This window comes from Drosophila kikkawai, chromosome 3R (assembly GCF_030179895.1).
Source record: "Drosophila kikkawai strain 14028-0561.14 chromosome 3R, DkikHiC1v2, whole genome shotgun sequence".
Classification (NCBI taxonomy): Eukaryota; Metazoa; Arthropoda; class Insecta; order Diptera; family Drosophilidae; genus Drosophila; species Drosophila kikkawai.
Window position 1 is genome coordinate 19,783,768 of NC_091731.1, and position 27,818 is coordinate 19,811,585.

Below are 27,818 nucleotides of genomic sequence, written 5' to 3' on the forward strand. Positions count from 1 at the left end.
ACGCTGCGAGAGCAACCCCTAAATCACCACCATCCAGCAAGCAACAGATGCGAGCGAATCAATAGCAACAAAATATAATTTTCAATTTTATTTTGATTCTGGTTTTGCCCAGGGAATTAATGTACATTAAATTTAAAATAATGATTTTAGACGGTATTTAAGACCTTAAATATTTTTATTATTTATATATTAATTAGTTGAATATAATCCTAGTGCGACAAGGGTGATCTTATATTTATTGCTCTAGTCAAAACTAGACTACTTAAATAATAGTACTTAATCAAACAATTCGTTTTCTTATTACCTTAATTTACTAATTTTTTATTTTTTATTTATTTTTATTTATTTACAAATTCTCGTAAAAAAATTAATTATTTTTATTTAGTATTAGAATCAAGCAATATTTCAATTCAATGTTTAAAAATCACCTTTCCTGCACCAAAAAGTATGCTACAAAACTATATTATTTCAGAATTCTGTTAACCTATGTCCTTCCAGTCGATTTAGAAGGTTAAATATAGAGTGTAAACAGTTTTTATTAATATTCCTCTAATTTATTTATATTATTAATTTTTGTTTTGTTCTATTACTTATTACTTGACCTCGATTGTGACTGAAAACCACCACCCCGTTCACGTCAATGTAAAGACGTAGTAACGAGCACTCCGGCTGGCGATTCTGTTCGCCTGGTGCACTAAGGTTGCTCCTAGTTACGACGTAACTGTTAACCGGTTTGGCCGACGGCCGCACTGCTCTCGCCTGTTAGCGTTATGTAATGGCCTCGCCCCGGTGGTAACGTCAAAAACCCGGCCCAGTCGCCGGCTATACTCCGCCCCGTAGATCACGCCCTAGTGCGACGACATGCGCAGTGGCCACGCCATTTGATGGGAGACCTGCACCGAGTCCTGGTCGCCTGGTAATCCTTGGGCGTTACCTTAAGAAGGGTTAAACCGCTGATGGACACGTGTCTGTCTATTTGAACGCACGGCTGTTGTTGCTGCTCCTGCTGCTGCTGCTGCCGGTTGCAGAGGTTCTTGGCCGGGTTCTTTGCAAAAAACACAAAGAGCCAGTCCGGCTGTTCGACGCGTGTTTTGGGCGCCACCCAGTGCCCGTACTCGCTAATTGAAACGCTCGCCCCGCACCGAGGTTGGGTGCAGCCCACCCACTGGGCGGGCAGAGTCACGGCCCGCCATTCACAGGGGCATTGTCCCTGCCCCGAGTCCCGGGATGCAGTGGTGGATAGTGCTGGTGGAAATGGTCGATAAAGTAGCTAATTTTGTGGAAGCAGGGAGCTACATGCAGTTCTCATATTTATAAATGTATAAATTATCACAAAAAACAATTAAAAATTCGTTTTTTTTTTATAATTAAAAACTAACTAAGATATCTTATCCTATTTTTAGGAAGTATTTAAGCTCTAAGCTACTGACTTCCATAATACTTCCATAAAATAGTTAAACTCGCCCCTCTGGTGGTTGCAAAACCGAGGACACGCCATCGAAACCCACCCTTAAAAAAAAATGAGGCAAATGTCAACGGAACACACCCCTCGCACACACACACTCACGCACACATCGCCGTGATTTCGCTTTCATTTGCTTCTCCGGGGTAGCTGCAGCCCCTGAATCACACATTCCAGAACCCGATGATGCCGACCTTGTTGCTGTGCGCCTGGTACAAAACTTCAAGCAGAATTTCCTTTCGTTTGACTGTAAATATTCGAGCTGCATTTGAAGCTCGAAATAGTGAAAATTAAAACAAAAACCTGTTCGAAAGGAATCTATTTTGTAAACCAAAATACTTTGCTAATAAATTAACAGATTAATTTATAGAAAATAGAAATAGAAAATAGTGAAAATTTTGCAATATATAGGGATTTCAAATAGAATAATTCAGATTTCCACTCAAGTTTAGACAGAAAAAACACATATTTCTTGAGATACCCATTCCTCTCTATAAGGAAGGACCAATTTGTGGTTAATCAAATTTCCAACAAAGCATTTATTTTATAATACAAACTTTCTTTTAATTAAAAACATAAATCATCAACATATCATACTACATCAAATATAATTTATATTTTAAAGTAAACTGCTAATATTTTCTTTTTAATCTTTGTAATTTTTTATATGAACTTTTTGGAAATATCAAAGTTCAAAAAACCACAGCTCAGTTAAAAATGCATTAATTTAAATTCGGAAAGTGTTTTTAAGTTAGTTTTTATTAGGTGAACAAATCTGCATACTTAATTTAACATTTACAAAATTTTGAATTTTAGCCAAATTTTGACAATTTTAACGATGTAACCCCTTATAAAACTTTTAAAAAATTAAAAAAAAAAAAATTTTCCTCAGACTTGGCTAAAAAGACTCGGCTTGTGATGGTGATCAAGAATGTATATGATTTATAGGGTCGGAAATGATTCGTTCACTAAATTACAAGCTTCTGACTGAAATTATAATACCCTGCAAGCGTATATTAAAATTATATAAATAAAAAATGTTTAATTGTTTAATTTTAATACTAAAAAAATCGTATAACAAGACACAAACATTTAATAAATATATTTAAATAAATATTTTATAGTGGTTCCACAGCGATAATTCCAATATAAAAACTATAAAATATTTATTTTATTATTAGAAGCAAAAAATAATTCCATAATTTTACTAGCCACTAAACTATTATAGAAGTAGCACCAACTTGCTCGTAGTATCAAATTTTTAACTGATATTAAATCATTAATTTTGAAAATATTGTTGGCTTAAGTCAACGATTACTGCCTATCCAATTTGCTGACCTCAATTGTTTAAATCTGACAATTATGGCCAGTTTGTCCGTACGGTCGTAATCTCCATATTCTTCATATTTAATTTAATATTTAATACACAAAAAAACCTTTAAAATAAATCAAAATTTAAATATTTAAAGCCATGCTTGTTTTAATTAAAACACATATTTTAATAAAAAAAAAAAAGAGTTGCTTTAAATAAAATGAGTTCATAAAACAATAAACCCTATACCATTAATACATAAGAATAATATTTAATTTTAAGATTTTACAACCGATTTTTTAAAACTGATTAATAATAACGGCTGCGCCTTAGTGATGTGGCAAAGCTATCGATAGGTGCCATGCCTTATCGATGATACAATCGTTGTCTTCTCATCTCTAGCGCTTGATTAATAGTTTTTATTTCTTTTTTTGTTTTGTTAGTTTTGTGGATGTGTAACTAATGCGGCGATCCAGATTATTTGAGCAGCTGGCCTGAGTGCCCTGCCGGCTCTTGCTTGACTTCACCTGGAAGCCTCCTCCGGCAGAATACTTCACACCACAGACCAGGCAGCACGCACATCTGGCGAGAAATTGTAAACAAACCCGGGAATATGTTAATTTTCGGCTGCTGATCTGCTGCTGTGGTGTGCGTATATTATGCAAAAACTAGTTTGACCGCCGCGCCGGTTATTGAACTCTTGACACTTGACTTGGCGTGCCGGCGAAAATAGATAATCGCCGCAGGGTTCAATCAGAATCTGAGAATCGGGGAATTGGCCGAGTCAGCACAACTGCTGCGAGCTCAATACGGGAGAGCCAGCGAAGCAAGTCACATGTATGCGCACAAGATGGACGGTCGAGTTCCCGAGCTGGTCATATGGTGAGTACATCTCCAAAACGGGCCAAAACGATGCTAATCTTGGTTATATTCCTTGCTACGACAGCTCCTTCATAGTGGTCAGCCTGCTGGTCATTCACTTCTTTTCGGATTTGCTACGCGCCTCCCTCGGCGGCTTCTACAACCAGGATGTCACGCTTTCACAACTGGTAGAGGCCCAAAGCTCGGACTACGCCTGGCTGCTCAAACTCCTGGTCAACTGCTTTGGCTACAGCTGCGTCTTTGTGCCGGGCTACCTCATCTACAAGTATGTGGGCAGGATCAACTACCTGGAGAGGGGCAACAAGAGCTGCCTGTACAGGGCCATCAACATGTGCATCACAGGCAACTCCAGCTACGATCAACTGGACGCTGGAGGCAGTTCGGCGGACAGAGAGCGACCGGCGGTGTCTGCTGCGCCCAAGCGAACGAGTTCCCAGGAGGCAGTGCAGCTGTTATGGTGCTTCGGCGGCCTAATGGTCTCCTATCTCACCTGGGGCGTGCTTCAGGAGAAGATTATGACGCAGCACTACCTCAACTTTGCCGGGGAGAGCGCCAAGTTCAAGGACTCGCAGTTTCTGGTGTTTGCCAACCGCCTGCTGGCCTTCTTCGTGGCCCTGGCCTACCTGCAGTGGCAGCCCTCGCCCATTAGACATCGTGCTCCGCTCTACAAGTACTCCTACGCCTCCTTCTCTAATATAATGAGTGCCTGGTTCCAGTACGAGGCTTTGAAGTTCGTCAACTTTCCCACCCAAGTGCTGGCCAAGTCCTGCAAGATCATACCCGTGATGCTGATGGGCAAACTGATGTCCAAGGCCAAGTACGAGACCTATGAGTACGCCACGGCCCTGCTCATCTCGCTGGGCATGATCTTTTTCATGAGCGGCTCCGCGGACAGCAGCAAGGCCAGCGGGGTGACCACGCTCACGGGCATCTTCCTGCTGTCCATGTACATGGTCTTTGACAGCTTCACCGCCAACTGGCAGGGATCGCTGTTCAAGAGCTACGGCATGACCTCTCTGCAGATGATGTGCGGGGTCAATCTGTTCTCTTCCATCTTCACCGGAGCCTCGCTGACAATGCAGGGCGGCTTCATGGACTCGTTGACATTCGCCACAGAGGTAAAAACTATAGTTTGGGTTTAGTTTGGTGAATAAATCCTACCTCACGTTCTTTCCATTTATTTCCAGCATCCAAAGTTTGTGTTTGACATGGTTGTGCTTTCCATTTGCTCAGCGGTCGGCCAATTGTTCATCTACCACACAATCGATGTATTCGGGCCAGTTGTGTTTACCATTATAATGACGCTGCGCCAGGTGAGTTAATTCGGGAATTCGGGTTTGTTTACTCAACTGCTTGCTCACGAGGTATTCTATTTTTGTATCCCACAGGCCGTGGCCATCATGCTCTCCTGCTTTATCTACCAGCACAGCATTTCGGTGCTGGGCATCTTCGGCGTTCTCATCGTCTTCGTGGCGATCTTCCTGAGGGTCTACTGCACCCAGCGCATGCGACTCATGCGCAAGCGGGCCGAGGCTAATAAACCCAAAATGGCTGTCTAACCAGAGTGGGGAATGGGCAGGCTTCGAATATAACGCACAGACTTCCTAGCTCAGCCCAACTTAGTGTATTGATATCAGCTCATGGCGGATCGCACTTCCGACGAAGCCTAGACAGAGGCAGCTCGCTTGGTCTCCCCAAATTGTACAGTTTTGTTTTCCTAGTTCTAAGTTGAATGTATACTTGTATCTTAACCGCAAAGGGGTTTCCAAAAAGATGTATGTGCTTAACTAATAACAATAATAATATTAAACATTTTGTATACTGCAAAAAGGTAGTTACAAATAGGCTTAAGACCCTTCTCACCCTTTTATTTCACGCCATTTCGTTGCCTTTTTGGATAATCGTTTAATATCATGATAATTATCACTAATCCACCTATCATTTTCGGTTACAACTTGATTTCACTTAACCAAATTGGTTGATCGATTTAAACTTTAGAGAAATGATTCATAACCCAAGCCCATTTTGGAAGTTTGTCAGTCTGTTTTGTATATGGAATACCTTAAGTTTTAAGAGGAACATTTTGTAACTTGAAGCTATTATTTACACTTAATTTGAGAGATATAAATTGGCTTGTCACTGGATTCTGTCTGAGAAATAGTGTCTCAAAATGAAAAAGAAAATTGATTAATGGCAGCGACATCCGTACTTCCCCTCACAACTAATTAGGCGGCGGCTTGACTCCCAGATCACCAGCTTTTGGTGCAGTAAGTCAGCTCGACATTGACCCACTTTCGGGTTACATTTTTGGCAGAAATGTGTTTGTTATTTTGGCCAAAACAGCGACGGGTGAGAGCTTCCATCGCTGGTGGTTCAGGTCAATGCACATGAGTCGCCGAGTGTAACATGTTTTTTTTTCTACCTAACCATTATTGGGCCATGTGGGCGATTATACTGGCGATGCTGATGATGATGATGCCGGCGGTGGCTTGGGTGGGCGGCCTGAATTACCATAGCAAAACAATGCCCTGGAAAAATGCGAGCCAATAAAAAAGGGCATTATGCAATCGCCGGTGTCTGGCTGCCTTCTAAGGGAATAGCAACTAATTTGCCAAATGCGAGTTGGCTTTTTGTTTTTTTGCACGCCGCTGGCCAAGGTGATAAGTTGGGGCGTACTCTGCATTAGAGGAATAGTTTGTGCCCATCCCGCCGAGCGTGCAGAAGTCTTTCGGTACTCGAGTCGCGTCTTCAACATGCAACTGTTCCTTTTACTCCTCCTGGGAGCCCTGGGCTACTCGTTGGCCTATCCGCGCACCTACAGTTACGATTATCCGCGCCGAAGGGCCTATTCCTCCGGCTCGTATTCCGGCACCAATCAAAATTCCCTGAGCAGTCGCAGGGCGAGGGAGGAGAGCACCACCAAGTCGGACAAGGAGAACGCCAAGTTTGCAGGAGCCGCCAACCAGGAACTGGATGAATCTGGCGATGAACGCACCCTGCTGCTCAAAAAGAAACTCAAGAGGCTGGCACGGCCGTACTTAGGAGGATATGGCGGATTTGGAGGATACGGTGGATATGGGGGCTATGGAGGATATGGCGGATATGGGGGCTACGGGGGCAACCCATGCTACCCCTATGGTCGCGATGCCAAGGGCGGTCAGAAGGATCCCGATGAGCAGGGTCGCTTCCTGTTCGATGTGAATGTGGTGAAAGTCTACCCCGGCGGATGTCGCGGCTACGGCGGAGGAGGATTTGGCGGCGGCGGTGGAGGTGGTCTGCTCTCGGATCCCATTCCTCCCGTTGCTCCCGTTCCAGTGCCAGTGCCAGTGCGTCCCTATGCTCCCTTTGCCACCTGGCTGTCGCTCTTTGCTCCTGGCATCCTGCAATCCGCCACAGTGCCCGGTGTCCCCCTGCGGGACCCTCTGAGGGATCCCGTTCGTCCTGCCTCAGCTTCTGGGGATCTACAGAGCGATCCTGAAGTGGATCCCAGCTACGGAGGGGCAGCTGTGCCAGTGCGGCGTCCTGTTCCGAATCGTGTTTACTATGATTCAGCAGGAGCGGTAAGTTGGAAATAAGATAACTTACATTTTAGCCTAAACTTCACGTTTCTTTTTATCTTAGCCACCTGTGACACCTGCCCAATTGGTCGGAGGCGTGGCCACAACAGTCAATGGAATTATCCAGCAGCTTACGGGTCAAGTGCAGCCAGTTTACCAGACTGGAGCTTACAGAAGTCAGCGAAGCAGCTACGGATAGGCAATATCATACGAATCTTCATACTCCTAGCGAAGTAGTGTTAATGTAATTTATCCTTAAGAAATAAATTAAGCACGAATTTTGTATACCGACTTTTCACTTGACTTTTTTAAAGGTGGAAAAATATAAAAAATGCAGTTTCAGGTCAGTTAAAAAAGGAATAGATACCATTGTTTCTGATTATGAATAAGAACTGTCAACCTGAAATAATTCATGGAATCTGTCAGGTTGCTTATCGATCCATAAATGGATATTTGTTCTCTTTATAATAACGAAAACGTGTGAAAATTAATTTAAAAGCTTTTGGGATTCGCCAACTTTGCTTCCCCTTTTGTAGGCACTTTACCTCCCAGCTAGATGGATGCGAGGAATTCCCCAGACCATGTCCCGGCAATGGATTAGTCATGACCGCTCATAAATCTCGGATCTATGGCCATTAAATTTATGCAGGTCGCGTCTGTTTCATTAAAGTCAGCGAGAGCAGAGCCGCAAAAACATCGCCAAGGACAATATTCCCAGTACAGAAACCGGATTTCGATTGTCTTAAATTGAGCTTATTATTTCTGGTTTTTTGTATAGTTGTGTATTGTACAATCAAAGTGCGAATCACAAGTACTTAACTAGGCAGCTGGATCATAGGTCAAAAGCTTTTTTAGCCAAAGAAACCACCGCCTCCGTAGCCACCGCCGTTGTAGTATCCATTAGAGTACTGCGACTGGCTATAGTGGCCGCCATAAGATCCACCCTGATTGTAGTAGTTGCCGCCACCGGGATAGAAACCGCCGTGATGATGAGGCCTGTGCCCGAAGCCGGAGTAGCCTCCTCCTGGATAGTAACCGCCACCAAAGCCGCCGCCTCCGTAGCCCGGGTAACCAGAGTAGCCGCCACCATATCCGCCCGGATAGCCGCTGGCATAGCCGCCGGGATAGCCACCTCCTCCGAATCCGCTATACAGGCCACCGCCCACTCCAATTCCGGCACTAAGGCCCACACTGCCGCCGAGTCCACCTCCCAGCAGGCCAAAGGTACGACCCTCGGCCTTGACCGGCGCCGCCTGACCTTGGCCAGCGATCAGCAGCAGAGCCAGCACCTGAAATGCGACCAAATAACCAATGAGCGAGTGCACTCCGAGACAATCGGGAACCGGACTTACACAACTAACACGAACGACAGCCATTGCGATAACGAGCGCTTCTTGGACGAAACTAAATTGCAATTGTGGAGTGCCCGTCGCTTTTATACCTCAGCTCCAATCTGGCCAAGAAGCCCCAAGTACGCGCCACGCATTGCCAAGTGATTCTACGCAAATTGCAGAACAAACAGAGCGAAAGCGAAACCAGTTTGTGACGAAATCTCGGAATCCCCCCAAACAAATCAAGACAGCGCCGAGCGACAATACATTTATCTGGCGATGCTCCACTGGGCCTCAGAACGCGTTAATTTTTGAGGCTACAAAAGCTTTTCAGCCGAGGCCCAAAACCGAAATTATCATTTTTTTGAGGGTTACCTTTAGTTAGTTGCCGGCCGATCAAGATCGTGGAAAACCCAATAAAAATAATCACTGAAGCGATGGCATACGACAATCACCCGGCGATTTTCAAGACCAACCGGAATAGGCGGAACTATGACGATTAAAGTGGTACCCTTCCCGCAGCATGACGATGCTTATTTGGGGAATTAATAAGAGAAGAATAACTAAGAAATAAGTAAAATAACTTATTTAAAATAAATAAAAAGTGTTGATGGATAAAGCACTTACAAGGACCTGGAAAGTAGAACATTGGCTAAGCGAATACTTGCTGATAACTGTTCAAATTGGTCTCAACTTGTTACTGTACTTAACTTATCTTATCTCTTTCATTATCAAACATCAATATTATACAAAGATACCTCTTGGTTAGAGTGTTTAAAATCCACACGATCCACTAACAGCAGACAAAACAAAAGACTTAGACAACGAACGCAGGCGAGGAACGTGCAGCGAAGCAGGTCGGGAGGGAGCGATATGTCCGCCCCGCATTTGTTTGGCTCATTAGCACTTGATACTGATGCTATTCCGGCAGATCTTGCCATATGACTAACTACGAGTCTAATATTCATACATATGTATATATTGTTTGTTTATTCTGGTCAATTGTTACGCCTTCACTTTCGCTTTCAGTTTATTCACCTCGAGCTGACGTCAGCAGAGTTACCAAAGTGAAACCAAGACCAACCCACATCTTGGCTAGTCAGGAAATTGTAGTTAGATCCGATGACAGCGTGGAAAGATGTACATACAGCGTATGATAGATGTTCACAGGTAAATTTATCAAGTTTCAATGGGTTCTGTGACCGGGCTGAAATTGTTGAAGCTTTGTCTTGAATTTTAATGAAACTTTAAAGCGATTCAAAGGGGATTTAAGATGTTCTTTAGGGAATTTTGACTTTTTTAGATATAAGTATTTAATTTTAAAGCAAACAGTACATAAATAAATAAGTTGGTTAAGAGAAAACGAGTCTGGTTTAAAAATTTCTTAGCTTATACCCATTTCAAGATTACAGCTTTATTACCTTTTCTCCTACATCTACACATAATCTTATCCTTAAATTTGATAAAGACTTAAGCTTCATCAATTATTGAGTCTTAGCTAAAGGCAGGTTCCCAATATAATATACTAATGCCATAGAGGTTAATGAACCATCAAGAAATACAAACAAATATGCACAATATTCAAAGTTCTATAATCGCACGCACTAAGTAACTCTGTACTAATGATTATAGTCTCGCATTTGTTCTGTAATTATGCTAAATCTCATTAATATAATTACTGCAAACTTTACTTCCGTTTTTTCGGCTACTATAAGAATGCCAAATTTTAATCCGTAGCCATTGAGTAGTTGTTCGTCAGCCATGAAGGTGGGAGTAACATCAAAAGCAGCTAGATCTTAGTCGCTAATTTTTATTCTCCAATTTTTTTGCAGTTTTTTGCGTTGTCTTTCCTGCTTTGCTGCCTGAGTGCTGCCGGAGTTTTGGGTGCCCCCCAGTTTGGCTATGGATTCTCCCCCTACGGCGGAGGATATGGAGGAAGCTATGCCTCGGCTAGTGCCGCGGCAAGCAGCAGTGCTGGAGCTTATCAGGGCTTTGGATATCCAGGATACGGAGGGTTTGGAGGATATGGAGGATTTGGCGGAGGATATGGCGGCGGATATCGCCAGCAGTACAACCAGTTCAGCAACTACAACAACTACGGCTCCTCTGGCTATGGCGGATATCCATTTGGCAGATGAGCGGGGGAAAAAACGGCTAGTAACTGCTGGAAATTTCTGCCTCTGTTTTGTTTGATTTCTTTATTTGGCTTTTAATTTGATGGAGGTCAATAAAACGTAAATACCCAAGAAGATGATTCATCTGAGTGCGTGCTGATGTGCTTTGCATTAATTTTTCTATTTGTACATTAGCTTTTGGACTTTGGTTAGCTCTGATATTTGCATAGATTCTGAAAAAATAGTACAAGGGCTTATGGTGAATACCCGCTTAAGCTTCTAAATTGGCATATTGTTAATCATATTTCCCACTGACATCCATCCGATTCAGTTCATTCAGTTTTTTTCATTTCTCCCCACATGTCCACGTTTTCTTCTCTTTTTTTTTGCTCTCAAAAAACCTGAAATTTTCAGGGGCAAATCATGTGCATAAGGCAAATATAAACCACAACCTGAAGTTCACAGCGGCGGCAACAACAACAACAAAGGCTGTGAGACAAACAAGAGCTCTTCAACGGCTGATTGCATAAGAGCGATTTTCGAATCTCGCACAAAACGCGTCAGCGAGATAAAAACTCTTGGACTGCCGCGCAGCCGCTTCAATTGAACACGCGTCGTTGTCCAAGTTTAAGCCAAGAGCGACCAGCTTCGTCATCGGCCCACACATTTGAACTTGAAGTTTTTACAACAAGATATATTAATTTTCACAAAGCTTAAAGACCTGTGCTCATTCCCCAAAACAGAGTTAATCAATTAAAGTCGCGTTAAAAACCTCGTAAAAAAATATAAAATATGCAAATCATTGTAAGTGATAGATTGTGATGGATTTTAGTGAGAAAAGATATACTCGTATATATTTTGTATTGTGTGTACTAAAGATGTGGTTGAAACAAAGGTTAAAACACCTTTAATACCACAAAAATATATTTATACCCTTGCAGGGTATTATAATTTCAGTCAGAAGTTTGCAACGCAGTGAAGGAGACGTTTCCGACCCTATATAGTATATATATTCTTGATCAGCATCAACAGGGGAATCTTTCTAGATATGTCAAGAAAAAATCGATTTTTTGGCCATTTTTGCAAAATTTTATAAGGGGTTACATCATTAAAATTTTGGATTTTGATAAAAAATTGAATTTTCAAAATTTTTAAATGAAGTATGCAGATTTATTAACTGTAGAATATCTAGCACAGAACAGTTTTCCGATTTAAAATTAATGCTCTTTTGCTCGGCCAAATATGATAATTTTAATTAAAAAAAAATACAAAATAATATTTTTCTAAGTCAAGGAATCATTTCCGACCCCATAAACCATATATATTCTTGATCAGCATCAACAGGGGAATCTTTCTAGGCATGTCCGGAAGAAATCGATTTTTTGGCCATTTTTGTGAAATTTGATAAGGGGTTACATCATTAAAATTAGCAAAAATGGCCAAAAATTTTGATTTCTTAAAATTTTAAATTTGGTATGCAGTTTTTTTAGGCTTATAAAAACTAACACAAAACCGATTTCCGAATCGAAATTAATGCATTTTTGGCTTATTTATGATATATTTTAATTTAACCTGCAAGGGTATACAAACTTTGGCTGGCCAAAGTTAGCTTTCTTTCTTGTTTTTATATAAATTATATTTCAAACAATGCCACAATTTAAAATTATTGCATCAATAAACAAATCAGTTTGTAAATTTCAAAGAATAATTTACAAAAAAAAACCCTGTATCAAAAAATAAATAAATATATAATTAAATATTAAACAATTAAAAATAAATTTAAATTGCAGCGCCATCATCTGGTCCTGTTTCTAGGACTATGCCTTCTGTTTCTTCTACCTGACGCCTCTGCCGGCAAATTAAAGTTACTGGCCTTCAAGGGACCCCATGCCGGATTTGTGGGCCTCAAGGTGCGCACACCGAAGCTGCTGGGTCTGAAAAGCGGCCTAGTTGGTGGAGCAGCCGGCTTTGGACTTGGAGCTGCAGTGGGTGCCAAGCTGGGCGCCGGCCTGGCAGGTATCCACAGCGGAGGCGGTGGTGGATATGGCGGAGGTGGCTATGGAGGCGGGTACGGCGGTGGCTATGGAGGCGGCTTAGGCGGAGGCTACGGCGGAAACTTTGGCGGTGGCCACGGCGGAAGCAGCGGCTATGAGCACCATGAATATCACCACGAAAGCCATTACAGCGGCGGATCCGGATACGGAGGTGGTGACTTCGGAGGCGGTCCATGGGGAAAATAGGAATTTAAAAATAGAATTAGTGAAAAGTCATTACTTGCCATTAGAAACCATACAGAAACAGTTATTGTTATTTAGTTGTAATTCATTTGTCCATTAAATACATAATAAAATGTAGTTCTTAAAAGTAAAATTAATTCTTTTATTTTTAAAGGGAAAATCACTTAAGATTTAAATTCGCATATCCTCAGCACCGGTTTGAAAATCGAACTCATAGATAATTTGAGTAAATTGAACATGATATATGTTAATCATCTATTGGCCATTTGATTAATTAAATCTGTAAATGAAAACAATGATGATTGGTAGTGGGTATTTCCTACATGGGTATTTCCTAACTTACAAGTTCCTTCTCACAGCAAATTAAATTTTCTGGACACTCATTGTATTTCTCAAAAGATGATACTGCTTTTCTACATTCAGAATCATTCAGACAGAAGAATTTTCCGTCCGGTCCACAGGACTTCGGAGCCTTGGGAGAGTCCTATTTAATTGTTAATACCGCATTAAATATGAACAATAAGTTTTAAACAAATATGAAGGTTCCTTACATTAAAACAGCAATTTTGGAATGATGGACATCCGTACGCTGTTGAACAACTCGAATTGGTATATGGGATATCTTGCCAATAAACACATCGACCATTTCGGATATAGCACCCGTTTTTTTGGATTGCTGTGCCGATACCCAGAAAAACTGAGGTAAGAAGAAGGGCATGTGGCATTGCCTGGAATTATTGATAAAACTGAAGAAACAGTGAGGGGAAGTTCTCATTTTTATAGCCCTTTTTTATTGATTGAGTTGTTTTGCATCAGATTCTTGCGAATCATTTTTTACATTGATTTCGAAATATATCAAATCAGCCCTTTAGGTGATCTTATCACCTCGTTTTCAATGCATAAGAAAATAATTCTAGGAACATTTGTATATATTATCTAAAAAAAAATTCTAGGAACATATATGTATATTGTCTGAAAAGTCTAGGGGCTTATAAAAACATATAGTAATGCCGATTTCAGATGAAATCATATCGATTGGAAATCTGTCAATTAATCAAAACAAATATCACATCAAAGTCAGCTGATAAGCGATGACCCTTGACTATCCCTATCCGACGTGTAATGCAAAACGAGACCCTATAAAAGGTAGGAAATTATTGAATCTGGTATTAGTTACGACTGAAATTTCCAACGGAAGCATCATTATGAATCCAACACTTTTCCTAAGGTAATTTAATTGTTTTTTAAAATTATATTTGTATTCCTAACCCTTGATCATTTTTCCTCAGCTTCCTGGTGGTCATCATCGGGAGCCTCGTGTGGACAGCCACTGCCCAAGAGGACTTGGAATCTCAAAAGCAGCGTATAATTGAGATCTTTAAAAATGCTGATGCTGGTTCCATTGGGGAGAGCGACGTCGTCTTTCTAGTGCACTTCCTCGAAAAGCACAGAAATGTGATTCCCTTGACACCCGAACAACAATCCCTAGCTGACGCTATAGTGAGGAAATATAATGAGGAGAAGGCCAAGCAACCTTTGGTGGAGGGTGCACCGCCTCAAGGCGGTTGGATTACCGACGCTTTAAAGAAGCTCGCTGTAGAAGTGGGCCTCGCACTTGCCGAGGCTATAAAGAAAACTTTGAGACCTTAGAAACTTGAGATCGTTTAATGGTTTTTTGTAACATAATCATGTTTTGAGGACTTTATGGTCCCAATAAATTGGAAATAATTGGCATACAGATGTGGTGGTGTTTTTATTTATTGGGCTAATTCTAATCCATGAAAAATTGTTTTTATACTTGTTGTTCCTTGTTGTTCCTTGTTGTTTATTGTTTTTTTATATTTGTCCCTAAATTGGGTTCTCGCGTCCTATGTACCTATTATATTGGCCATTAGTGTATTATTTTTGAATAGGTGGAAAACATGGATAAGCAAGACCGAGTTTTACAGCCCGGTTCACGTCTAGACTGTTATTGGCACTCTCTAATGCTTGTCGTTTCGCAGCCATACGTCAGAAGGTTTCCGTAGTGTAGTGGTTATCACGTGTGCTTCACACGCACAAGGTCCCCGGTTCGAACCCGGGCGGAAACAGATACACCTTTTTTATTTTCGATATTTTTAACATTTTGTAACATTTTGTATAGTTAACTAAGTTTTTTTTTGTAATCTGGTTTTTAAATACGTCCTTAATTTTAAAAGTAAAAAAAACACACCTAATTTGTACATGGAATTAAAAAAAGCACACTGAAATTAATTTAAAAAAATTTAATAAAAAATATACTATGGGCTCAACCGGGATTTGAACCCGGGACCTCTCGCACCCAAAGCGAGAATCATACCCCTAGACCATTGAGCCTCATGCCCGAGTGCGGGCTGCCTTGCAGTTTCGAGGCATCGCAAAAAAATGTCTTATGAAAAACGAAGCAGACAAATATAGAGCGAAGCCATCTGTCTCTAAAAATACCAAAATAAATTATTGCTTCAGGTGGTGTCAACAAAGATAAATATATATTGTTTTGAATACTTTAGCGTCTCTTAAAGATACCGCTGCCATAGCCGCCACCAAAGGCGCTGGCAGAGCTGAAGGAGGAGGCGTAGCTTTGAGAGCCTGCAAAGCCGCCACCGAAGCCACCACCGTATCCACCGAATCCACCGCCCAGACCACCGAATCCGCCCTTCCAGCCGTGCTTGATGGGCACCACTACGGGCTGGGGCACTGGCACGGGAATGGGCTGCGGAATGGCCACTGGAACCGGGACGGGCTGGGGCACTGGAATCGGTTGAGCGACGGGATAGGGCACAAAGTTGTTATAGACCGGTGCATAGCCTCCACCGAACTTGCCGCCAAAGCCGTGGGCGTGAGCCAGGCCCAAGCAAAGCATCAGAGACAGACTCAATAATGTTATCTGCAGGGGAAGTACATCTGTCAGCCAAGACTTAGATATGAAAGTAAGACACGACCACTCACCGTGCTTGTTCCCATGTTGTCCGGTGTTCTAAGCATGACCAAGTCGAGAACGGCCGTATTTATAGCAACCTCCAGCACTTCCTGTACTTCCTTTTCGCGACGAGTTCAAAGAACTGCCAAAAACTTGATTCACAACTAGTTCTCTAGCCAATCGATTTTTATTGTGCCAAATTTTAGTCGCATCAACTAAGGCAAAAATATAACTAATCGTGAGAAAAACATTGAATTCGGTTAAGTTTAGTGGGGGTTGAAGGTCGTCCGTCTGCCGTGTTCCGGGACCATGTGGGCGTGGGTTTTTTAGAACTTTGGTATAAAAACTGAAACACTCGTTGGTTAAGCAAGTCAGTTTTGTTCAAGACGATTCAGAAACATGGTCAAGATCAGAACTTCGGTGAGTGGAAGCAGCCAGTCCTATTTTACGAAATTATCCTCATGGGTCTATTTACATTTTCCAGTTGGTGGTGCTACTGTCGCTCTGCGCCTGTTGTCTGGCCCAGTATCAGTATCCACAGCAGCGCCCATCCCCATCCTCGGGAACTGGAGCCCAGCCCACGGGTGGACAGGTGGATAACCGCATTTTGGGAAATCTGCTTGGCGGCGGAGGTCTTTTTGGAGGAGGCGGCGGTGGCGGAGGCGGCCTCTTTCCCAACATCTTGGGCCTTTTGGGCGGCAACCGACCTCAACCACAAGTAGTGCCTCAGCCCTACCCAGTTCCAGTTCCCTACGGTGGAGGTTATGGAGGCGGTGGATATCCCCCCGTCTTTGGTGGCGGCTACACTGGAGGCCTGGGAGGCGGTTTTCCTGGTGGCGGCTTTGGCGGTGGATTCGGCAATCCCTACGGCGGCGGTTATTATGGCTAAGCTCAGGAGTTGCTGAATTCCCCAAGTATTATTTGCAAATGTTTTCGAGATTAGTCGTTTAAGTTGTTGACATTGACCATTAAATTAAAATTCATGTTAAAAAAAAAAATAGTGTCCGGGTTGTTTTCACTTTGGCTAAATGGTGGACACAAGGGGATGTAGCTCAGATGGTAGAGCGCTCGCTTAGCATGTGAGAGGTACGGGGATCGATGCCCCGCATCTCCAACGGTTTTCTTTTTTTTTCGTTTTGCTCAAAAAATAAACACGTTTATTTTGTTTTAATTGTTTAACATACCTTGGAGTTTCATTCGCTAAATTAAAAATAATTTTGCATTTCATTTAGTGATATCGCTCGCAGCAAAAATTGAAATACGCAAATAGCAAGACGGCAGCCAAGCGGCTCAATGGTCTAGGGGTATGATTCTCGCTTTGGGTGCGAGAGGTCCCGGGTTCAAATCCCGGTTGAGCCCGTTGATCTTTTTTGTTTTAAATTTTTTATTTCTATTTTGTTATTAAAGAAAACGATCTAAATTAATTGAAATAAAAATAAAAAAAATAAAGAAAAAACTATAACACCAATTGGAGATGCGGGGCATCGATCCCCGTACCTCTCACATGCTAAGCGAGCGCTCTACCATCTGAGCTACATCCCCGATATGCTAAGGTGTGTCAAATGTCCTAGTTGTGAGTCATTACTATGCTTATGCTCTAACTGAGCAATTTAATTTGTCGATGGCCACGAGCAAAACTTGTTTCTTGACCAAGATAACGACTTTCAGCCTTGAGTGTGCTTGGCTGTTTGAAATTAGATAAGAAGTACGCAATGCGGGTTCGTTGAAACCAACTTATGCATTTAATTTCCGTTTCCGGTCAGTGAAAGTTGCCCAAAAGAAAACACAAACACCTGGCAATTGGGTCTGGGACATCCTTCTTGGCCATTGTTGCCCCAGGACAAACACAAATAAACTCGTGCTGGAGGGAAATGGACTGAGATGGACAGGAGTCAACGCCTTAACATGTGGGGAAGCAGATACCGATGCCGTTCTATCTGCGATCCCAGTTACCAGATCCGTCCACTATCTGCACTTTCACACTTCTGTTTATTCAACTGTCGCTTGGTTGGCGCACTTGTTTGTTTGTTTGTTACGGCCACGCCCCTGGGCACGGGCAACGCTCTATTATTATTTTCGCAAGTTATATAAAAATAATAACAGAGCGGACTCCGAGGCAGAGGCTGCGGCTGCGGCTATGGCTACGGCATGGAGCTGACCAGCCCGGTGGATGGCCATCCATTATGCTGCCGGGCATTTATTTGCCAAACAATTGAATCGTCCTCCTCCTGCTCCTTGGACAGCTTGCAACCACTTCATCAGCCATCCCCGTCCTCTTCCTCGACGGCAGCTATCTTATGGTTTATGATGGAATCAAAACAAATGCCGGAGCAGCGTCGTAGCCGGAGCTCATCCTTTCGATGGCAAGGATCCTGATGATGATGATGAGTTTGTTTATGCAGATTGCTTGTGGAGTTTTTCCTTCGGCGTTAATGGATAAATGGGCATGTGAGTGTGTGCGTGGGTAACCCTTTTATTCCATTTTTAAGGAAGCGCTGGGCCACTTTCGAAATCTAGTTGGTAATGTCAACAAAATGATTTTAATTGCACATCTCAATGGTTTTCGTTTAATTTTATTGATACTAGCTGGGGCCAGGGTGTCGAGTACTATGATAAAAATTAATTTGTATTGAATATTTGTAGTTTTCTTAGGCAAAATTTAAAATATAATATTAAAAACTTTTGAAAGCTGATCATTATGTAAAGAATTAAATACTATATATATCTTTTCTGATGTAATTCTCTTACTCAGAGCAAAAAGTTGGTTTTAAGAACCATCAAAAATTCTCCTTTTAACATTTCTTGCACTTTTAAAAACCTTTTATCTATCATTTAAGTTTGCTAATAGGGCAGTTTTTGATTGCTTTTTGTGAAGAGTGTACATCTCTTTGCTTCAATTTTTTTTTTGTGCACACTTTTCAATTAAAATTGTATTGTTTTCTTTTACTTTGTCTGAGTTGTTTACTTAGGCGAGCGTTTCCTCAGGCTCCTTGTTTTCCGGTTCATCCCAGCTGTGGTAACGGTATTGGTAAAGGTACTGGACGTTGTCCTGCTCCCGCGGAAGGTCCAGACGGTCCGAGGTTATATCCAGTGGCGCTGGCCGATGCGGCGCCCATTGTTGAAGGCGGCAAGATGCCAGAAGGTGGCGGAGGCAGGGGCGCTCCAGGTCGTAGTGGCGATCCACCGCCAAAGTAACCATAGCCCAAGGGAGCCCCGGCTGAAGCAGAGTTCTGATCGCTCTGGTAAATATACACATTGCTGTTTCCCTGAGCCTGCTGCTGATTCAGGGGCGTGGTGTAAAAACCCCCAGGAGCGGTGTAGTAGCCAGGCTGCGGTCCAATGGCCGCTGGGTTGCAGCCGTAAATGGGGCAATTATAATAGCCGGATATGGGATAGGCGGGACCGGCAAACAGCGGATCCGGATTATGATAGGCCATCCAGCGATTGCGCCAGCGACGGAACAGAGTTCCCAGAAAGAAGAACGAACGCCCGTCGATAGGTTCCGGACCGGAGGATTCTACATCCAGATCGGGATCACCCTCGGACTCCACAGCACCACTTCTGCTGCCCGCCAGGATCATCAGAAACACAAACTGGAGCACTGACATCTTTCCAACTGCATTGATGAAAGTCTCTAAGTAAACTGCCGCCAATTCGATCTCCGCTGTACCAAACTGGAGCAGTCGAATGAAGACCCGGCGCCTAATGGGCCTTGTAATGAGCATTCGAGTGCTGTAACTTCGTCAAAGCCAACAAACCATGAAGATGTATTTAAATTATATGACTTGAAGGCTGCCGTGGCAATGTATTATAAACAGGTTAGGCCTACAATTCGCAAACTGTAAAGTTTTTGAAATAAGAAATTTAATTAAATTAAGATGGACTTAAAAACAAAGTTCCCAAACAAACTAATTTTGTATTTCAAGCTTATGTGTAATAATAAATTCGGTCTAAAATATTACCAGGTCCAAAAATGAGCACCCATATTGATTTCTGGAAGAGATATTTTTTACCGGTAATGTACATATATCTTAAAAATAAATCAGTAAGAAAATATATATGTACATATATGAGTAAGTGATTAGACATAAAAACAATACTAAGAATAGTTTATATCTTATAAATACAATAAATAAGCCAAAAAACTAATCTTATACAAATTTTCGGCATTAGCCGATGAGGCGTAGGCTCTGAAGTGGTGAGAAATGCAGCACCGCCCACATCGGGGATGTAGCTCAGATGGTAGAGCGCTCGCTTAGCATGTGAGAGGTACGGGGATCGATGCCCTGCATCTCCAAGAGGAACTGTTTTTTTTTTATATATTTATATAATTAAAATTAACAGTAATTAACGGGATTTAAAAAATATACAGAACTTTATCCCCTACCACCGCCCTTGATGTTTCTTTTTACAAAAAACCGCACGTTTCAGCAATTTTTCATTATTAAACGCAACGAAAAAACTTCAAGTTTTTTACCTTTGCTGCATGATTTTATTTTGCCACATTACATACTTTCTGTGAGGACAAAAAAAAAAACGATTTGAGTTATGAGTTCTGCGTGCCAGGTGTACTAACAATCGGGACACTTATCAGTTTACAGATTATGCGACAGGGAAACACCCTGCCAAGCTGTGCCGCCAAAGTATATTTCAAATATTCACCGAGCCCGCAGAGAAAAACCCGCATACCCGGCCTGCCATTGGGGGCCTGCGAATAAAGTGTGCAAAAAACAGGTGACAACAATCAGTGAGAGGTGAAAAAAGGGAGAAAAGCCTGCGCCCGTGTCTGGAAAAACAAAAACAATAACCCCACTTAGGGCTGAGAAAATTCACGGGCCCGTGAAAATTTCGCACGTTTTTATGGCTTCCATGAATAACTTCTTATGGCCCGAACCAACCATCCTTGGAAAATGTGAGTAATGGCCACATAGATTAGCCTGCGACCGTTTGATTTCTCTCCATTCCCGAAAATCATTTAATTAAAAAAATATGCAAACTCAACGGAAAAACTACAAACGAATTAAGAGGGCGAAACTTTCCATAAACTTTGTTGCCATCAAAACAATAAAAACCACAATCCTCGACCGGACTCTGCCTTTGTTATCGAAGCTCGAAACGGACAATGGACAATGGCCGGGTGTCCTTTTTTACGACAAAGCCAAATCCGGCGGAACCACATAAATTATGTTAATGCCTATGCCATGTACACGCCCACTGTGTGGGAGCCCGACCGTTCTGGCCGGACTGTCCGTCCGGATAATCAGAAAAATACACAGCACACACATAGGTTGGACAAGGGACATTTGCTTAGTGGTTGTGTGCGATAGTTTTTGTGCAGTCCGTTGAGAAAATTGCTGACAATTGCTAAAAATCCTCGGGGTGACAATGAGGACTGGCTCAGTTCTTGGAAGGGGGCATTGGAACCTTCCAAATAATATATATATATATACTATATGTACGAACACATGTCGGGGCGGGAACTAAGCTAATATTGGTTGGGGGGCAAAGTCTGGGCAAATATTACTGGTTATTTTGGCGAGTTTGCCAAAGTTTGAGATCATAAAATGGAGCTAGTTTTCAACTATAATATCCGATAAGTGAAAGCCAACCAGCATCCACAGCAGAAACACACAAAAATATAAATTCTCGAGAGGAAATTAGAAGAGGACATTGCTGTATCCGACTTACAAAACACAAAGGACCCACAGACAGGACATTGGAAATTAAATTCATAAAAATATTTATACTTCCAGATATGTGGATGTTTATACAGTTGAAGTTAAAATAATAGAATTACTAAGAAAATTAAAGACAATAGAAAACCAAACAAAGTTTTTTGGGACTTAACTGTGCTATATATTGATTTCTACAAAACTAACCCTTTAAAGACACAAATAAATATACGAATACGTTAGACTAGACTTCTTTATTTTTATAAGGAAATATTTATTTAAAAAAATATATTTTAAATATTAACGATATGCCAAGGTCTACTATTATTTTCACCCCAACTGTAGGCAGCTTTGTTCAGCTTGTCTGAAGTTGGTTTTTGTTGCATTGTTTCATAATTATAAATATACAAATAAAGCGCCCATTGGGCTTGAGTGCGTTTGAGTATAAAAAAACAAGATAAGCCAGAGGCGGCGGCGAGTGCATGTAAATAAATTGAAACAAATAAGCTGACTGCTGGCTAATTGCAGGCAGTTCCCGCGCCATTTCTCTGGAAAAGCGAATGAAATTGAAAAGCCGTTCGTTCCATTTGCAAGGCAAATACGCGTCGCCCTCGCATCTGCGGGCATTCTTTCCTTTTTTTTCCTCCTTGCGGTGGACAACATCGCAACATGCTGTCGAACATTTCCGGCGGACAGCGCCGTTCGTTTCCGTTATGCAACGCCGTTGCAAGGACAACAACAGGTGGACGTGGGCCGGAGGATGTGCGCGTGGGTGGCGAATCCGTTGCCAGTGTTTACGCAAGCCAAACTTTTTGTCAGCTGTCATCGGGCAGACGTACAAAAGAAAAACGAGAGTTTTTCCCTTTATTATCCCGGTCTCAACAAGTCGAAGGCTCGAGGAATGACAGCTGCAACGTAGTGCAATGAATGTTCGGCAGAAAAAATAATATCGAACTTAAAAAAAAAGAAAAAATACGTTGCAGACAACAACCTTTGTTGCTTGAAGGCCCCGGCGAGATTCGAACTCACGATCTCCTGTTTACTAGACAGGCGCTTTAACCAACTAAGCCACGGCGCCACTTGCGGTAGGGTCAAAAATTTCGAAACTTAGGTGGAAGAAAACTATTTACTTATTAAAAATACCAAAAATACTTATAATTGATTAATTTAAATAAATTTTAGATATATGCATAGGATTTACAAATTTAAAATAGAGGAAATACACTTAGTATTAGTTATAAAAATAAATTCAATACAATTCTTAGAAAAGGCCGTGACGTTGTACTTTTGTTCTACGCAGTGTAACCAAAAACTTTAAAATCAAAATGAAAAAAGTTTTAAATTATTAAAATTAAAAAGTATGTTTTAAAAAAGATGAAAATTTTAACATTTAACAAAAAAAAACTAATCACGTTATCATTGTGAAGGCCCCGGCGAGATTCGAACTCACGATCTCCTGTTTACTAGACAGGCGCTTTAACCAACTAAGCCACGGCGCCACTTGATTTTCGTGTGTCCAATGAACGATAATTGCTTCTTCTCTTTTCAACTTGGATAATTTTCTTAAAATTTAAGCGAAATAGATCTTCAAACCCAAATATTTCGATATGTAAGTTATTTTATTTTATATACTTCAAATGTAAATAATAGTCTTTAATAGAAAATGTGAAAGTATTGACACCAACCAAATATTATTAATAAAAGCCAAAAATTATTATATTTAAGAACATTTTATTGAAATTAAATTTAAAATTAATAATTTGTATTCACTTTTGCGGTTGAGGCACGATATTTCGTATCTTCTCGTAAATCAGTAGATACATCAGGGAGTCCCCGCCAATCTTTATTATATTTGCCAAAGGGGAATAACATATGCATATAGCTATGTATCATAGCTGTGATTAGCTGTGCAGTTGGAGGGGAGAAAATCTTGGGGAATGTACTGGAGATGCGTGGGGTTCTTTTGCGACAAAAGAGATCGGGGTATAAAAGCGCCAGTCGCTCTTGAGAAATCATTCAGACTACAAGACGCAGTCCAAGGAGTAATAATTAAAATGGATTGTCAAGCGACAGGAAACCCCAAGACCGGACAGGCTACCGCCCAATGTGGAGTCAAGGTGGGTGATGATCTGGCCAATGCCCGGGCCGGGGTCTTTGCCTCCACTCCTGGAGCAGGTGGACCCGTCACAAAGGGAGTGTATGGAGCGGTGAACGCGTAAGTTTAGACATTTTTCCCTAAGCTTTTATAATTTTGTATTTTTCTTGAAAAGCAATGGGCATGGCCTGTCCCTACAGCACGGTCACATTGAGGGCTTGGGCAGCACCACCACCGTTGCCGGCCAGGCGAATCTACACCATAGTCAGAGCTCCTCACTAAACGCCACCGGATTCCACAGCCACAGTCGCACTCACGATCAGTTTGGTGGTGGTTTGAATCTGCAGACTGCGGCGGGTCACCAGGCGGCGGTGGGGATGAGTCGAGTGCCGCAGTTTGATGTGACCACCATGCAGGCGTCCGGCAGGGCTAATCTGTACACCTCGCCCAGTGGCAATCTAAACCTCAATGCCACCGGAAATGCCACTCACCATTTGAGCGGTCCTCGACGCGGCAAGTCTGATTTTGGCACAGGTCTTAACCTACGATATGATTTCTGATTTATGACCTTTTACAACTGATTTAACTGAGTAATCAAATTTTTAATAACTCAAATAGACTTAGTCTATCTAATATAAAGTCTATCTAATATAAACTTTGAAAAATCACTGAAAATATTTAGAAGTCATTCAGAAAGAATCCTAAACGTGGGTGATTCCAATAATTCGCTTTATATTTTCTTTTCCTTTCACTAACCTCCTTAATAGAACCACCCAAACTGCTGTCAATATTCGCATCGATTTGCCATAATTTATCAAGTTGAATTCGCACAATAACCTTAGCATTGAAGCCCCAGAATCTACAGCCTCCGACCCTTAGCTCCTCCACAGAGATGAACGCCAACCCATGACAAACCAATTTTTGACTAGTCAGCTACCCTCAGTTTTTTTATTTTTTGCAATTCGTGCAGGCAGCGCATCCGTTAAGTGCTATAAAAATAATTCAAAATAAATTGCTTTACATAAAAATTTGGTTTCGGCAAAAAACGAGCAACTGTTTTATAAGGTGTATAATTTGGCCATAATAATGCGCATCAGGGCAGCACCCATCGCGACGGGGTTGGTTATTAATTCTTGGGCGAGACATAAATAACGCGTTTTATGCGTAAATATACTTTGCATTTCTCGCAGACGCCGGGAAGTCCTAGTTAAGCCGTAAAAATTACACCAGAAAGTCGAGAAGCTCAAGCCCAGAGTCCTGCCACCGCAAGTCATGTCAGCTGGCCTAATCCTCAGGTAGATATCCGCCTTGATTGGCCGCTGTGAAAGATGCCGAGTCAATATTTTTGATATACCCAAGGGGCCTGTCTGGGGATTGTGTGAGTGGGATAAACGCTGACTTGTAATGTCATGTAATTAGGGTCATAATCGGCTTGCCACTAGAGGCCATATCTCGCTGCCCAAAATGGCTTTGTTATGCAAATGCCGAAAGATGGGCAAATAAGGCCAAATAAAATCTTATTGCTTAAACATTTAAAGAAGTATTGGCATTCGAATTAAAAGGATGTGGACTTCTTAAAAAGTATCAGTATATTTAAGATGCTAAGGTGAAATAAGCAGCAGCTTTGCAACTGTAAATATACCTGAAGATACTAAGAAAATATAAGTTATTTATGTTAAAATTCCCTTGCATTTAATATAATTTCTAAAGACAAATAAAAATAAGTTTAAAGCCTAGTTTAGCTTCTACCAACACTGGTGTTTCAAAAGTCCCTTCCTTTCAATACTGACAAATCAACAAAGGCTCTTCGTTAACAACCGTTTCCTTGACAGCCAAAAACCCGGACCGGACTAATAAACATTATTTATTATCATCAAGCCGTATCAGTATTACATGTCCTTTTGTCTAGCTGAGAAACTACTGGGATTTATTCAAATGGATTTCACGTACTGCGAATTCCCCAGCACCGTTTCCATTGACACCTTCAAGGCCTATTTCAATCTCACCGATGTCAAGTTGCCCAAAGTCGGCGGTAAATCATTGGACAACAGCCAGAACCCCAGTGAAGTTCAGGAAGGCCAGGCAAATCAAGCGAAAAGTCTGCGACATCTCGTCCTCGACGCCATTGTTGAGAATTGGAGTGGTGAGCACTTTGGCTTTAAACTTTAAAGTATATTTTTGGTTGCATTTAAAAGTAATTTAAAAAATATTTTACACATTAAAATTTTGAAAGCTTTTTCTCTATTTAACTAAAAATATTTGTTTATTTAAAACAGTTTTGAATTAATTATAAATTACTCAAAAATAGCTAGAAATCTTTTTAAACCAGACATTGCTCATCCGCAGAGTTGCCTCTATACCAGCAGCTGAGGCGGCGCGAGGACCGCAACTACCTGCTCAGCCACCTGGACACTCAGTTGCCATTGCAGCTGCTCAGTACTTATATCCGCGAAGACTTCTTCTGGCAACGCTGCTATGGCCAGCGCTGGAGAAGCGCCCCGTTGCAGGCGCGTGGTCGGGAACGGCCCTGGATTAACATCTACATGGAGCGACATGTACAGGAGTTCATCGAGAATATGCAGACGAGCGACTACGAGCAGGAGGGGAACGTACAGGTCGCCCTGGACATATGTGCGGCGTACATAAATCAGTTGGATATAAGTTTCCTTCAACCGGCCCCACCCACAACCGATGCGAATGGTGAGTGGAGTGGATTGGTCACGAAGTGGCTATACCCTCGGAATGTGAATATTTACGATTTATGAGAACTTGAGGTTTAGAATTTAATAGTTTGATAATATATTCTTAAGTATGCAAGTTAAAAAAGTTATAATTAAACTTAAAAGCTACTCAAAGAAGCTTCGTAATTCGTTTTCCCAACTACTAGGAAAACCTTTTCCACACCCAAGCCTTAACTTTACCTGGTCTTATCTGAAGCACTTGCCACCCATCTGCAGATCACATTCCACTTGATTACCTGCTGAGCAATCTGCCGGATTTACGCCAACTGCGACTGAGCTTCAGCACCAAGACGGCTGGCTGCAATTATCAAATGGGCTGCAACCAGCTGACGGCCAGGGACATTATTCACTTGGCCAAGGGACTCAGCCAGTGCCATGAGCTGCGGAAGTTCAGCCTTCACAACACGAAACTGATGCCGTATCAGCTGCGATTTCTGGCCCACAGTCTGGACAAGGGATGCCACCACCTGAGCGAGATGTCCCTGCTGCACTGTGCCGTGGGGGATGCGGGAATTCGCTGCTTTTTGGAGACATGCAGCAGAGAGTCCTTTAACACGCTCACCATTCTCGATTTGACCAACAACAAGATTAGTGAGGAAACAATATAGAAATATATAATACTAATATAGTTTCAATACCTCCTAATCTTTTTTATTTGCAGCTGAAGAAGGTGCCTACATACTAAGTCGTACCTTAAAGCACGTTCCCCTGCAGCGACTTGTGCTGCGCTTGAATCCCATTCAAAGCGACGGAGCTGCCGCCATATTCAATACCCTGCAGGTCATGCCCATCAAGGAGCTGGACCTGGGTACCTGCGGGATAACAGAGACCATTACAAAGCTATTTATGATGCTGGTTTGTCAGCACACGACCTTGCTGGACATTGATTTATCTAACAATTCTGTGGGAGAGGTGGGTACCTGGCCTCTTCAATATCATTTAACTTAACAAAATATACTTTAAGGAATTTGGCAAACATCTTATGAAAATCATAAGCTGCAATAAAGTCATCGAGAAGCTGGACCTACGGAACACGGGACTATCATTGGAGATGCGTAAGAAATTTCAAGAATTTCTTGTCAAAAATGTAGAACGCAAGAAGTACGAGGCCCTGAAGCAAAAGCAACGCGATAAGTTTAAGGCCATGATGCAGCTATAAATAAATATGAATTTAACATATGTATAAATATATTTCAATTTTAATATATACTCTTAATATAAAAGAGGAATTTATGGTCACAGTTCAATCAAAATATTGACGATGAGCACCGAGACTGTGTGCAATACAACTACTGATGTATTAGCTAAGTTTAATAATTAACTCAAAGCCACTAAAGTTTGCCTTAATATGATCTTTAGTACTAAGATCTCGCCTCTTTTATAACTCCCTTGGAAGCAAGGTCGATACCCAGTTGTACAACGATATGCCTTTCAAGTTGTGTAAGCCAACCGCCTTGAGCCGGCACACCTTCCCCCA

At 41.8% G+C, this 27,818-nt stretch overlaps 11 protein-coding genes and 7 non-coding genes across 18 annotated transcripts; 11 read left to right on the forward strand and 7 right to left on the reverse strand.

The window, feature by feature from the left end:
- Window positions 1–3,161: 3,161 nt before the first annotated feature.
- Window positions 3,162–5,486, forward strand: sll (adenosine 3'-phospho 5'-phosphosulfate transporter 1). Its single transcript, XM_017168196.3, has 4 exons — window positions 3,162–3,656; window positions 3,721–4,774; window positions 4,844–4,969; window positions 5,045–5,486. The coding sequence occupies exons 1-4, from the start codon at window positions 3,610–3,612 to the stop codon at window positions 5,213–5,215; spliced, it is 1,398 nt and encodes a 465-aa protein (XP_017023685.1). The 5' UTR covers window positions 3,162–3,609; the 3' UTR covers window positions 5,216–5,486.
- Window positions 5,487–6,377: 891 nt separating this feature from the next.
- LOC108075482 (uncharacterized) lies at window positions 6,378–7,412 on the forward strand. Its single transcript, XM_017167937.2, has 2 exons — window positions 6,378–7,216; window positions 7,278–7,412. Exons 1-2 carry the CDS (start codon window positions 6,410–6,412, stop codon window positions 7,410–7,412), a joined length of 942 nt encoding a protein of 313 aa, XP_017023426.1. The 5' UTR covers window positions 6,378–6,409.
- A 652-nt stretch (window positions 7,413–8,064) lies between these two features.
- On the reverse strand, window positions 8,065–8,602 carry Edg91 (Ecdysone-dependent gene 91). The gene is made up of 2 exons (XM_017167780.2): window positions 8,566–8,602; window positions 8,065–8,502 (listed from the first exon to the last, which is right to left on the reverse strand). The coding sequence occupies exons 1-2, from the start codon at window positions 8,587–8,589 to the stop codon at window positions 8,065–8,067; spliced, it is 462 nt and encodes a 153-aa protein (XP_017023269.1). The 5' UTR covers window positions 8,590–8,602.
- Window positions 8,603–10,305: 1,703 nt separating this feature from the next.
- LOC108075369 (pupal cuticle protein Edg-91) lies at window positions 10,306–10,682 on the forward strand. The gene is made up of 2 exons (XM_017167779.1): window positions 10,306–10,311; window positions 10,377–10,682. Exons 1-2 carry the CDS (start codon window positions 10,306–10,308, stop codon window positions 10,680–10,682), a joined length of 312 nt encoding a protein of 103 aa, XP_017023268.1.
- Window positions 10,683–11,450: 768 nt separating this feature from the next.
- Window positions 11,451–12,898, forward strand: LOC108075368 (uncharacterized). Its single transcript, XM_017167778.2, has 2 exons — window positions 11,451–11,462; window positions 12,449–12,898. The coding sequence occupies exons 1-2, from the start codon at window positions 11,451–11,453 to the stop codon at window positions 12,896–12,898; spliced, it is 462 nt and encodes a 153-aa protein (XP_017023267.1).
- A 1,100-nt stretch (window positions 12,899–13,998) lies between these two features.
- Window positions 13,999–14,635, forward strand: LOC108075461 (protein Turandot M-like). The gene is made up of 2 exons (XM_017167916.2): window positions 13,999–14,123; window positions 14,185–14,635. The coding sequence occupies exons 1-2, from the start codon at window positions 14,101–14,103 to the stop codon at window positions 14,543–14,545; spliced, it is 384 nt and encodes a 127-aa protein (XP_017023405.1). The 5' UTR covers window positions 13,999–14,100; the 3' UTR covers window positions 14,546–14,635.
- Window positions 14,636–14,912: 277 nt separating this feature from the next.
- TRNAV-CAC (transfer RNA valine (anticodon CAC)) lies at window positions 14,913–14,985 on the forward strand. The gene has a single exon. It is a non-coding gene; the product is annotated as a tRNA-Val (tRNA).
- Window positions 14,986–15,178: 193 nt separating this feature from the next.
- Window positions 15,179–15,250, reverse strand: TRNAP-UGG (transfer RNA proline (anticodon UGG)). Its single transcript has one exon. It is a non-coding gene; the product is annotated as a tRNA-Pro (tRNA).
- A 143-nt stretch (window positions 15,251–15,393) lies between these two features.
- Window positions 15,394–15,795, reverse strand: LOC108075367 (scale keratin). The gene has a single exon (XM_041774544.2). The coding sequence runs from the start codon at window positions 15,774–15,776 to the stop codon at window positions 15,420–15,422; it is 357 nt and encodes a 118-aa protein (XP_041630478.2). The 5' UTR covers window positions 15,777–15,795; the 3' UTR covers window positions 15,394–15,419.
- Window positions 15,796–16,232: 437 nt separating this feature from the next.
- LOC108075487 (uncharacterized) lies at window positions 16,233–16,722 on the forward strand. The gene is made up of 2 exons (XM_017167941.1): window positions 16,233–16,253; window positions 16,318–16,722. The coding sequence occupies exons 1-2, from the start codon at window positions 16,233–16,235 to the stop codon at window positions 16,720–16,722; spliced, it is 426 nt and encodes a 141-aa protein (XP_017023430.1).
- A 152-nt stretch (window positions 16,723–16,874) lies between these two features.
- On the forward strand, window positions 16,875–16,947 carry TRNAA-AGC (transfer RNA alanine (anticodon AGC)). Its single transcript has one exon. It is a non-coding gene; the product is annotated as a tRNA-Ala (tRNA).
- Window positions 16,948–17,120: 173 nt separating this feature from the next.
- TRNAP-UGG (transfer RNA proline (anticodon UGG)) lies at window positions 17,121–17,192 on the forward strand. The gene has a single exon. It is a non-coding gene; the product is annotated as a tRNA-Pro (tRNA).
- Window positions 17,193–17,302: 110 nt separating this feature from the next.
- Window positions 17,303–17,375, reverse strand: TRNAA-AGC (transfer RNA alanine (anticodon AGC)). Its single transcript has one exon. It is a non-coding gene; the product is annotated as a tRNA-Ala (tRNA).
- A 1,460-nt stretch (window positions 17,376–18,835) lies between these two features.
- Window positions 18,836–19,441, reverse strand: LOC108075488 (uncharacterized). The gene has a single exon (XM_017167943.1). It carries the CDS (start codon window positions 19,439–19,441, stop codon window positions 18,836–18,838), a length of 606 nt encoding a protein of 201 aa, XP_017023432.1.
- A 3,068-nt stretch (window positions 19,442–22,509) lies between these two features.
- TRNAT-AGU (transfer RNA threonine (anticodon AGU)) lies at window positions 22,510–22,583 on the reverse strand. Its single transcript has one exon. It is a non-coding gene; the product is annotated as a tRNA-Thr (tRNA).
- Window positions 22,584–22,930: 347 nt separating this feature from the next.
- Window positions 22,931–23,004, reverse strand: TRNAT-AGU (transfer RNA threonine (anticodon AGU)). The gene has a single exon. It is a non-coding gene; the product is annotated as a tRNA-Thr (tRNA).
- Window positions 23,005–23,539: 535 nt separating this feature from the next.
- Window positions 23,540–24,950, forward strand: AttD (Attacin-D). The gene is made up of 2 exons (XM_017167900.3): window positions 23,540–23,720; window positions 23,776–24,950. The coding sequence occupies exons 1-2, from the start codon at window positions 23,560–23,562 to the stop codon at window positions 24,158–24,160; spliced, it is 546 nt and encodes a 181-aa protein (XP_017023389.1). The 5' UTR covers window positions 23,540–23,559; the 3' UTR covers window positions 24,161–24,950.
- A 585-nt stretch (window positions 24,951–25,535) lies between these two features.
- On the forward strand, window positions 25,536–27,500 carry LOC108075476 (dynein regulatory complex subunit 5). The gene is made up of 5 exons (XM_017167929.1): window positions 25,536–25,743; window positions 25,947–26,300; window positions 26,558–26,932; window positions 27,003–27,253; window positions 27,306–27,500. Exons 1-5 carry the CDS (start codon window positions 25,536–25,538, stop codon window positions 27,498–27,500), a joined length of 1,383 nt encoding a protein of 460 aa, XP_017023418.1.
- Window positions 27,501–27,818: the final 318 nt, after the last annotated feature.